The sequence below is a fragment of the Dreissena polymorpha genome, chromosome 6 (genome assembly GCF_020536995.1).
Source record: "Dreissena polymorpha isolate Duluth1 chromosome 6, UMN_Dpol_1.0, whole genome shotgun sequence".
Classification (NCBI taxonomy): Eukaryota; Metazoa; Mollusca; class Bivalvia; order Myida; family Dreissenidae; genus Dreissena; species Dreissena polymorpha.
In genome coordinates, this window is record NC_068360.1 from 65,239,036 (window position 1) to 65,251,877 (window position 12,842).

General features: G+C 34.2%; 1 protein-coding gene across 1 annotated transcript; it reads left to right on the plus strand.

The window, feature by feature from the left end:
* Window positions 1-3,200: 3,200 nt before the first annotated feature.
* On the plus strand, window positions 3,201-8,439 carry LOC127835755 (carbonic anhydrase-like). Its single transcript, XM_052362194.1, has 3 exons — window positions 3,201-3,354; window positions 3,890-3,999; window positions 8,299-8,439. Exons 1-3 carry the CDS (start codon window positions 3,201-3,203, stop codon window positions 8,437-8,439), a joined length of 405 nt encoding a protein of 134 aa, XP_052218154.1.
* Window positions 8,440-12,842: the final 4,403 nt, after the last annotated feature.

Below are 12,842 nucleotides of genomic sequence, written 5' to 3' on the forward strand. Positions count from 1 at the left end.
TCAGAATTTTTATCTGGTCAATATCTAGCCTGACTTTGAATCTGAGTCACATGCGTCCAAAATATAGTCACCATGTCAAATTTGAGAAACAAACATGAAACCATGGCAACATCTAGATGAAGATGGAATCTGGATCAGGTGCGTTCAAAAACTTGGTCACCAGGTCAACTTTAAATAAAAACCTTGTAACCACTCATAAATTAAGTCATAAATTAAACTTCTGTTACATGTGAGGCAACTCTTGTCAATATTAAATATGGGACTGATGTATTGCCAATCATGTGTGCGTTATTGTTATCCGAGGCTCGATTAGGTTCGGGTCCCCTTTCGATAAATGCGACACATGCATCAGTGACAATGTCCATCTGTACGTCTTTCCGTCTGTGCATCTATGGGAAATTGTATGTATCAGTCATAACTTAGCCATATATTGATTGATTTTTGTAATACCTTTGCACTTATGTCCAACAATATAAGAATACATGGTGAGTGTAGCTCCCGTCTCCATAGGTCAAAGGTCATGGAAACGCTTAAGGTTAAAGGTCAACTCAGGCCATAAAACAGCTTGAAAATTCTTGCCATTTCTCAGGCCATAACTTTGCCATATAGGGATGTTTGAATAACTAGCCAACAAGTTGACTATCATAAGACGACATATCGCGTGTAACAACCGTCTCTCAAAATCGAAGGTCAAGGTCTCATGTAGAGGTTAAAAGTCAAATTTCACCATAAACACATTGCGCTTGAAATAAGCGCAGTTTTGATAACAAAATGAATGTTGATGCATTTATAAACACATTTCTTGTTCATGTAGGTCTAACCTATTGATCTTTTTTACGAAATTTGTATCTATTTCAAGTCTTTAACATTTAGTGTTCGCGAAATAAGGTGAGCGCGTACGTGCATCGTGACCCTTTTGGTATGGAAAGGTTGAAATCGCCATCAACCTGTGTAATTCCGTTTTTTTCCTGAGAGATACGACGACCATTGTTTACCAAAATAAGGTGTTGTGATAAGTCTGATCAAGTGAAGTTCTAGTAGTTTTAATAAATGTTACAGTGAGAGCAATACATATAAATGTAACTTCATTTAACTATGTACAGTTGCATTCATATGTATGTTAAGGTGATTGTAGCTGAGTAACTGATTGATTGGTAGCTGAATGACTGTTTGATTGTTTAACTCATGCTACAGTTTTCAATGCACAACTAAAACAAACTGAAATTCTCTGATTTAATAACTGTGTAATGTATTTTTAAATTATACTAGTAGTTCAAAATAACGTGTAATCTAAAGAACTAATTATATATGAAAATATAAAGGTAAAAGTAACCATGTTTAGTTATATTAGTAGATATGTATACATGTTTGTGCTAAGGCGTATGCGTGCTTGTGTGTTTGTGTGTGCGGGTGTGTGCGTGTGTGTGCGTGTGTTCGTGTGTGCGTTTGGGTGTTGTTTGGGTGGGTGGTTGGGTTGGTGGGTTGGTGTTTGGGTGGATTCGTTTGCATGGGTGTGTGGGTGTGGTTGGAATTTGTTTTTTTGAGCGGGTTTGATGAGTGTTGTTATGGTGATGGGTGTTTGGGTGTGTCTGTGGTTGGTTGGTTGGGTTGGTCGGTGGATGTTTGGTTCTGTGTGGGGGTGGGTGTTGGATGGGGGGGGGGTTGGTAGGGGGGGGTTGTGTGTGCGTGCGTGTGTGTGCAGTTCGTTTGTTGAAGTAAATGAGGTCCTTCCGCGCCTGAGACTGCATTCTGTGAGGCCCCGGAGCGTGCCCCAAGCACTTCTACTTTAATAGAGTCATTGACTTTGGGACGAATGTTGAATTATAGTTACAATTTAGTGTTTTGCTGAAATATATTGTATTCTGGTGTGATCTTGTGCTGTTGGGGAAACTCGAAGTACCCTGGAGAAACCTACCTTCCCGATATGGTGACATCAAACCAAACTCACATGCGCCTGGAAAGGGCTTTGAACCCGGATCGCCTAGATGAGAAGCAAGCGTACAAACCACAGCAGTTGTCGTTGCGTTGCCATGTTTCTTAGTATTTTCCTTGTGTATATGAATATGTTGTCAGAATATAAGGAATTGCAAAGCGTACGTTCTCTTGAGATCCAACAGAGTTGATCTTAATATTAAACAAGTCAATAATCGTGCCAATATGGTTATGGAGTAATTATCACAGCCTTGTAAATGTAATGTACTAATTGGATATAATGACACCAAGGTTAGCAATGTTACTTACATTTTCTCACAAAGATGGATGTAACCCAGTCTCAATAAGATTTATTTGAAAAGGTAAACTCGTGTTTTGCTCGGAAGAAATGCAAATTAATCATATTAACTGTATTACAAAATCCAAGTCAATTGTTGTCATCAAGAGTTCAAACTGAGAAGTGCATTACCTTGTTAGTGAGCACTAATTGTATGTGTTTATCCAACAGCTGATTACTTGTAATGTATAGCGCAACAAAACATGAAACCTCAAATTATTACTTTAGTTGTTTCAGTGATGCTCTTTAAAGATGTCTTAATCGTATAACAATAATAGGTGGTGGTTGTGAACTTCTATTTTACGACAAATTTTATGACGTAATATTACTTCGCATGGATTTATTATGTTTTGTCCTGCTCTGATAAATAGCGTGTCATGTATATGGGTCATGCTCTGTGAAAAGGGGGTGGAATGCATGTACGTAAAGTGTCGTCTCTGATTAGCCTGTCCATTCCGCACAGGCTAATCAGGAATTACACTTTTCGCATTAACTTATTTTTTTCTAAGTATCACAGCTTCGCGGAGGCGGCTCACAACACCGACGGAGCGCATTTCTCAGGATAATGATCAAGGTAGCACAAAGCGCACGAGAATCAGCTGTAGTTCCCGGAATATATCTGTGAATACAGTGTGCAAGTGCATATTTGAATACAATAGTAAACTTACTCATACTGGGTCATTTGTAAGAACAATAACTTTGCTAGGGATTTCAAATGTTGCTTAGAAAAAAAATGCGGTGAGCGGTAGTATATCTCTATTAAGACTATTTTAACTAATTCCATAAACCGGGACACACCCGACAAATATGCGTTATACTTGTGTTTTTTTGTATAAATTTAATGAAGGTATAATTTTAATAGCACATATAATTTAACTGATTATGTAATAAAGTTTCATACAGGTTTAGAAAATTCACACATTTTCCTAGCATGCCGGTGTTAATTAAAGCTTTCTCCTCGTCATTTCTGTCAGGCGTAGAGAATGCCGTCTTCTCCGTCGTGTCGGACAACGTAGACGGGTTGATTAAACCTGGTAGCAATGTGACCATCCAATGTTGTTTAGACCCTACCGACCTGTTGCCAGGTGAGCAGACGACGTAAGTACCTGGCTTTTTCATCATAGGATGTTTTCGCCATAGGATGTATAAATAAACATAATGAATAACTAAATACATATATATTGTTATTTATTTATTTATTGTATTTATTCATATATACATATATATTTCTGTTTTTCGACTCTGATCGTTTTGTATCTTTCTATTTCTAAACTTTGACTCGTTTTGTTCTGTATTCTGTTTCTTCCTCGTCGTCTTTCATCTCTTCATAATAGCTTTTTTTGCATCTTCATCGCCTTTATCCGTGTCTTATTTCTCTTCGTTTTCTCCTCCTATTCCCATCCCTTGCCTCCGTTGTCTTGTAGTAAAAATATATTTGTTCCTATTCTTCTTATTATTATAATTGTATTTATGTTAAACACCTTATCTCAGCGCCTATAACGGATACAAACATTGATATAATTGGAAGAAAAGAATATCGGTATTATGATCTGTACGGTGTACGTCCGTGATAATAAAATGACGTTGTTTTTTACACGTGACGTTATGTCGCTATTCTAGGTGACATCAGCGCCTACTGGACGTGCGAGGGCTCTCTCACAATCCCGCCCTTGTTTGAGAGTGTGCAGTGGATTGTCTTCATAGAACCCGTAGAATTCTCTTCCAGCCAGGTATTGATCTATAGCTGTATTTGAAGCAATTATTACAAAGTTTGTTCCAACTTTAGTATTGTAGGGTAATACTTGTGTATGAAGAAGTGCTGGCACCTCACATAATGCAGCCTCAGGTCCTCCAAAACATAACATAAATAAAAATAAATATACATCTAAAGCTACTACAGATGGCAAAACTGTGAAGCCGCTGACAAGGTTATAGCAGAACGATCGAAGATTACCATACCATTCACAAGAACTTAGGAATATTTCGATTTGATAACAGTGTACAAACAGGGTTCAAAAGTCGCTTTCAAATACGGTATCAAGTTACATAGCATTTCGCAAACTGCCATCTAATGTTTTGGTCCATTTACACATATATACATAATATAATGCGATCTTACTGGGGTAGTCGATTTTCTTTAAATAAACTCCCATGTACTGAAACATTCAACATTTCGTTTCTGATATAATCTCTAAGCTTTACAAGTTAAAGGATCAGTCACAGACGGTATCTGCAATTTGTACTGCGCATTGTTGTAATTAACAAATAGTCACATCAAACATGAAAACTTAACAATTAACACAAACAAGTAATGTAATCGCGGTTGATAGACCCTTAAATATGCATGTGCATTCCGGCTTTTGATGCACATTCGTTGCGATTGTACTTTACAACTGCTTTGCCCACGTTAATTGTATGTTCACTGATGTATTCATAACGACTATGCTTGTCCAGGAAACGTGAGTATACATTTTGAATGCTGTATTTGTAACAACGACACCAGAGACATCACTATAAGTCACATTAAACCACATAAAATTGATGAGACTTTCGTTTGATTTGCCCTACCAAAACATCGAACAATCTTGTTTTTTTTCCCGCAGTTTGTTTTTACAGAAGATCTATTTTGTACATCAGTTTAGAAAACATCTTTAACAACGTAGCAATTTATTTATCCCTTCATTTATCGAAGGTTAGCCTGGTAGCATTAAGCTGTTGTGTCATGTCTTAAAGGAAAGTTTAATTTACCCTCTAGTTGCTCTAAATCATTATGTAATACATATTTTTGAAGATAATTTTCGCTCTGCGGCATTTTCCATTTATCTGTGTAAAGTTGTTCAACTGTTTTCAAAATATCACAATAGGAAATTGAATGAAAGCCATTACCACGTGCATATATATTTTCTTTTATGTGAATACCATGAATCAAAGCTAGATATCAGTTGAGCTTCTGTTTAAGGTATAAGTTTAATTCGTTAATTGCGTTTTCTCGTTGCATACCATTTACAATTCTTAAATCCTTTTCAAAGAATTTTGAACGCTATTTTGATAGTTGGCAAAATTTCATATGAATATGATACAAACGCTTCGTCGAAATGTGCTTTTGTGGTAAAACTGTACATATCTTCCTGCTTAGCGTACCACCTGCAGGTGTTCAGTATATACGTCGGCATATGGTGACTTTATTCATATTTCAATATCTTGATGGTGAAAAGGTTTTGAAATGTTGATGATCATGTTACATGGGATAAAAACATTAACATAGAAAAAGGGGTACACTCCGTTATTTAAAAGACAATATCAAAATCGTATAATATGGGAAAGATATGCGTTATCCCACACATTGTTCGCATACGTTTACACATTTTCGGTTAAAGGAAAATGTAATTGCTTACGCACATCTAATGTAAAAACGTTGAAAGTTTCAAGAAGCGATAAGCAATTACCTTTACCTGTAATGTGTTTATCCTTTAAAAGCTATTTGATTGTCAGCGATAAAACCATTCTCTTTTTACATTATACAATTATAAAACTGTCATGTCATTGTAACGACATCCGCGTCTATATCAAGTAACTTATTTGCACAAGAAGGTCGGTGGTTATGCGCAGATGGATGAAAAGTCTTAATATGAAAGAAAGAAAAAAGAAACGAAGAAATTCCCATATTTAATGATAATAAGGTTAAGTTGAATATGAAATTCGACAGTTTTGAGGTTCTTTTTATTTTGCAAGGTACTGTTTTCTTACCATATATTATTTATCCGATTAAAGTGCGTAAACAATTATGTTGACTGATTGGACATGATTGCATGCGTGATTTTGGGCGATAAGGGAAAAATCTGTTACTGTATACGCATTTACGGACAGTTAGTAACATCTTTAACACACAGTATGATAACCGCGCCACGTTTTATATTTTGTGTTTAGCAGTTCAAAGTCTGAACTTAGTTAAATGGAAAGACAATTAAAATACAAACGTATTGAGATCTTATTCATATGATATGTAATGTGACTCGTAATGAGTATGCTATTTCCAAAACCTTATGTTGATAGTTCGGAGTTTGACATCGGGCTTCTTGTGATAATATCTTAAGAAAAAAACATCACGCACAAAAGGTATATGACACTCATTCTGTTTAAACCGTCTTTAATATTACATGATATTTTCTTAAACTGTTCCTAACATTTCGTGCATAAATACTCGTATGCAAGTGCGCCTTTTAGATAATTTAACTATTTTATATGGGCTTATTTTCTAAATGAGTCACAGTCCTGAAGAAAAAAAAAGAACTTAGCGGATTGCAGGACTAAATAGCCATGACTACAGACGACAGGAGGCAGCACTTAAACATAATGCTTAACAACCCATGCAGGATAAGTTTATTGGTGACATCATTGTTATGCAACAATATAAATATCAAATAGGTCAACAAGCAAGTTTTGAGCATAAAAATACTTTGTATGTCTTACAACACATATATTTTGTATAGCACAAATACATATTTTATTGTAACTGGGTAGTTCCATACATTTCGGACTTATGCCATTACACTATATACCATATTGTATAAAAAATGTAAATATCAATTGAGAGCACACAGAGTTATTTATATTATCCGTTTATACATGTACCATGCGTACATGACCTCGGCATGTATGTTAAAATTGTACATAAACGCGCATAGAAGTACGTTGTTGTCGGTAACTTCACGAATGTCGAACATACTCAGGCATATATCAACGCAACAGAAGATGTTCTAGTAACATACTTAAAGTTGTAATTGTTGAATATATAGTCTGAAACAAAAAATTCTAAAATTCTAATCAACCCTAAAGAGTCAGTGTAAGTACCAGAGCAATAACATCCTCAACAGAACGTGTCAGTACAAATGCATAGACATTCTCAAGAAAAATTATCAGTACCTATGCAATATCATCCTCAACAGACAGTGTTAGTAGTAATGCCATACAAACAAGGGACGTTGTCAGTACCAATGCAATATTATCTTAAGAGACTGTGTCAGCAATGCAATGACATCCTCAAAAGGCAATTTTAGTGCAATGGCATCCTCGAAGAGCCAGTGTTAGTATCAATGCAACGATAACGATTTACTACTGTAATGTCAACATCAAAAAGATGTGTCAGTACCACTACGATAACATATCAAAATAAAGTGTCAGTATCAATGCAACGATATCACCGAGAAACAGCGTCAGTACCAATGCAATGACGTCCTCTAGAGACAGTGTCAATACCAATACAATATCATCCTCAAGAGGTTATGACAAGTATTAATGTAATGAAATCCAAAAGAGATTGTGTCAGAACCAATGCAATGACATCTTCAAGAGACAGTGTCAGTACCAATGCAACGATATCACAGAGAAACAGTGTCAACACCAATGCAATAACATCCTCAAGAGGCTATGTCAGTATTAATGCAATGACATCTCAAGAGAAAGTGTCAGCACCAATGTAATAACATTCTCCAGACACAGTGTAAGTACCAATGTAATGGCATCATCAAGAGACAATGTAAGTACCAATGCAATAACATATCAAGAGACAGTGTTTGTACCAATACGATAACATATCAAAATAAAGTGTCAGTATCAATACAACGATATCACCGAGAAACAGCGTCAGTACCAATGCAATGACGTCCTCTAGAGACAGTGTCAATACCAATACAATCCCATCCTCAAGAGGTTATGTCAGTATTAATGTAATGAAATCCAAAATTGATTGTCTCAGAACCATTGCAACGACTTCCTCAAGAGACAGTGTCGGTACCAAATGAAATGACACCCTCAAGAGACTGTGTCAGTACCACTGAAATGACATCCTTATGAGACAGTTACAGTACCAATGCAATGACATCTCAAGAGAAAGTGTCAGCACCAATGTAATAACATTCTCAAGAGACAGTGTAAGTACCAATGTAATGGCATCATCAAGACACAATGTAAGTACCAATGCAATGACATATCAAGAGACAGTGTTTGTACCAATGTAATGACATCTCAAGAAACAGTGTAAGTACCAATTCAATGACATCTCAAGAGGCAGTGTCAGCACCAATGAAATCACATCCTCAAGAGACAGTGTCAGAACTAATGCAATGACATCCTCAAGAGACAGTGTCAGTACCAATGCAATGACATCCTAAAGTTACAGTGTCAGTTCCAATGTAATGACATCCATAATAGACAGTGTCAGTACCAAAGTAATGACATCCTCAAGATTCAGTGTTAGTACCAATGAAAAACATCATAAAGAAACCGTGTCAGTACCATTGCCATGACATCCTCAAGAGGCAGTGTCAGTACCAATGTAATGACAGCATCAAAAAGACTGTGTCAGTACCAATACAATAACATCGGCAACAAGTGGCGTGGTCGTTGAAATGAAATTAAATTCCTTAAGGACAATGGCAGGACCAATGCAATAACATCTGCAAGAGAAGTGTAGGTGTAAATGAATTATCATCGACATAAGGCAGTGTCTTTTTATATATGACCAGTACCCATTTATTGACTACCAAAAGAGATAATAAAATGCAATAACGTATTTAAGAAACAATATCAGTAAATATACAATAACATAATCAAATGACACTGTCAGTACCAATGCGTTGACATCCGCAAGAGACTAATTCAGTACCATTAAAACAACATCCTTTAGAGACAGTTTCACTACCAATGCATTGACATCCGCAACAGAAATTATAAATGCAATAACTTCCTAAACAGACAGTGTAATTACCAATGCTATAAGAACCTCAAGAGACATTGTCAGTACCAATGTATTGACATCATATATCAGTACCTATACCGTGATATCATCAAGTAACCGTGTCCTAAGTTTTTACGTGAATTCCACAAGAGGCTGTTTCAGTACCTATACAGTGACATCCACAAGGTACAGTGGATTACCTATACAGTGACGTCATATAGAGACATTGTCAGTACCTATTCAATGGCATTCTCAAGCAGCAATGTCAGAACCTATGAAGTGACATCAGACAGAGGCAGTGCCAGTACCTATACAGTTACATTATCAAGTAACAGTGACAGAAGATATATAGTGAATTCCACAAGAGGCTGTTTCATACATTTCATAAAACATGTCTTTATAAAAGCGTTCGTACAAAATAACCTTATCTTTATGTCGATTTGAAAACATATTGACACACCTCATTTGACTAAAACGCAATGAAATAAATATGATAAATTGTCGCACATTATTATTGAACCTGTAAGATTAAAGTGTTGAATGAGCGATTTATATATCCGGATAGCACATGCGTATACATCGAAAGCAAACTACACTTAAGTTCTTACTAAGCTTTTGTTATTTTTTTATTTTTTATTTTTTATTTAATATAACTAAAAAAGCAAACATTATACATGTACATACATTGCAAACACTTTTTCCTTCAAGAAGATAAAAATACAGTTATGGGTACATATGCACGTACAATAGAATGTTGTTGTTTTTTAAATATTTTTTCTTCAAAATATACCCACTCCGCATGGAACAATAGTGATAATTGTGGTTTAACCATAGATTATTATTTATTTCTTTTTGCAATATGAAGAGTAAACAAAAGAAAGTAAAAAGTAAGAAAGAAATATAAAAAAGGAGAAGCTGGAAGCTCAAAACTGACCGTCAAGTAATCTCTGATAAATTGTATTGAATTGTTCAAGATTATCGTTTTTTAGGGCTATTTCTTGTTCTATATCAAAGCGTAATTTTAGGAATGTAAGGACATTGTTGAAATCATATGGTTGGTGCATTGTTTTCAATTTAAATATATAATGTTTCATTAAATAAATGATGAAATTAATTGTTTGCATGTTTTTATTATATTCCATCTGTCCAAAACAAATTAATTCGTAGTTAAAATATAATAAAATGCCTTTATCATACATGTAGTCCGCTAATCTGTTCCATAAATGTTGTGCTACCCGGGATTTCAAAAACAAGTGTTCAATATCTTCATCGTATTCATTGCACAGATCACATAAGTTAGAGTTCGTTAGTTTGCACCGGAAGAGGTATGTATTTGTAGCTGTTAAACGCATAATATATTTATATTGAAAGCATCTTAAATTTGTGTCCGTACAAGTTTTGAACACTATAGTGTATATTTTTTCCCAATTTAACTCTTTATTTTGAAAAATATTTTGCCATCTATTTTCCGCATTCGAAATTGTATTTTTTATTTCAGATAGCTGAAGATTTTATAAAAATTTATTTGGTTTGTACGAAGTTTTGATTATATCTAGTAATGATTTTTTCCTTGATCCTGTTAGAAATCGCTCGTCTACAAGTTCCAATATGTCTTTTGGTATGTTATTTATAAGACTATTGTATTTAAGAAAGTCATTGTCTGATGCATTAAAGATATATTTGAAGTCAGTAAAGCTATAAAGTTTCTTCACGCGAAAGTCAATTAACTGATCGACAAATACGATTCCTTTGTCGTGCCAATCTTTCCAGTACAAAGTTTTATTTTCAATTTGTATTTTACTATTATTCCATATAATATGTTTGCTGAAGTTGTGTTTATAGCAATTTTTACATGTATTCCATCCTTGAATTATGTTTTTTTTAAATCGTTGTCTTTACATATACGTTTAATATCATTAGTTTGTAAATTTGATTCAATTAGTAATTCTCCTCCGTATTTCTGTAGGATTGTATCATATATACACTTCCACATATTATTATTTTCTGTAAGCAGTCGTTTAACCCATGACCCCTTTATAGAATTTAGGAACATTTCAATGTCTGTTAATTTAAGGCCTCCATTTGTATAATTCATTATTATTTTGCTGCGTTTTATTTTGTCGGGTTTACCATCCCATAAGAAGTTAAAAATTTCCTTAGTTATTTTTTGTATGGTGTGTTTAGGAGGGTTTGGTAAAACAGTGAATGGATATACTAATTTTGGTAGGGCGAATGTTTTTATTACTGTAATTTTCCCTAGTAAGGTCAATTTTCTGTGGTGCCATTGTTTAAGACAATTACTGAATGCACATAATTTTGGTTCTAAGTTCATGGACATATTTTTTATTTTACAATTATAAAAGGATAACCCAAGAGTGTTTGCAGATTCTGATGTCCAAATAAATGTGTGGTCATTGCAAAAACGGATTGTAGTATTCTTGAAAAGCCCTACTCTTAAAACTGTTGATTTTTAATTGTTAAGGTTTAATCCAGATGTTTTCCCAAATAGTGTTATTACATTGACCAAATTTTCAAAAGAGTTTTGGTCAACGTTGTTGAAAAAGGTTGCGTCGTCTGAGAAGAGCGACTGTTTTATTTCTATTTTATTTACAACAATACCCCTAATGTTCTGGTCTTTTTCAATATTATAATTAGACAATATTTCGATACATATTACAAACAGGGACGATGAGAGGGCAACCTTGCCTAACGCCATTTTTATCTTAAAACTTTCCGACATGTATCCATTGTTCATAATAATAATACTTATATCATGGTAAAACAGCTTTACCCAACGGATAAGATCATCGCCGAAATTAAAATTCTGTGAACACTTAAACATAAATTCATGATTTAAAGTATCATATGCCTTTTCAAAATCTGAAAAAAATAAAAGACCGGGTATTTGTTTGTTTTCAAGGTATTCGATTATTTCGAAAATTAGTCTGACATTCTCCCCAATATATCTCCCTTTTATGAAACCTGTTTGTAAAGGAGCTATTATTGAGGATATCTTTTTTTAAATTCTATTAGCGATGGCTTTTGTAGCTATTTTGTAGTCTACATTAAGTAATGATATTGGTCGCCAATTTGTTAAACTAGTGGTATCCTTGTTAGGTTTAGGGATTAGTGATATAATGCTTTGTTTTTGAAAGTCAGTTAGATGTCCATGTATAAATGAATAGTTTATTGATTTGATGAAAGTTTTTTTAATGTCATCCCAAAATGTTTTATAAAATTCTACCGTTAGTCCATCTGAGCCCGGGCTCTTGACATTTTTCATTTCTTTTAAGGCATTATAACATTCTTCTTCGGTTAAAATACCTTCAGACATATTTTTATTGTTTTCACTAAGGCGGTTTATCGGTGTGTTAAAGAAATCAATATTTGATGTTTTATCATACTGTTTTTGATAAATGGATTGATAGAATTTCACTTCTTCTGTTAATATTTCATTTTGATTTGTTATAAATTTATCATTCACTTTTATACATTTAATAGTTTTCTTCTCTGCGTGTTTTTTTTTCTAGGTATGCGTAAAAAGCACTGTTTTTTTCATTACTTTCAACGTATATAGCTTTTGATCGCAGGAATATACCGTTGATTTTTTTGTCTCTTAAATTATCCAATAACATTTTTTTATTTGATAATTCTTTTGTGTCTATATTATCCTTACGTATCAAGTTTTGTTCAAGAGCTTCTATTTCTTGAATGAGTTCTTTTTCTTGTTGATTGTCTTCTTTTTTCTTCTGACTAGCAAATTTTATAGTTACATTTCTAATATTTCCTATTACCAATTCCCATTTAGTGTTTGCGTTTGAGTGTTTATTGTTGTTT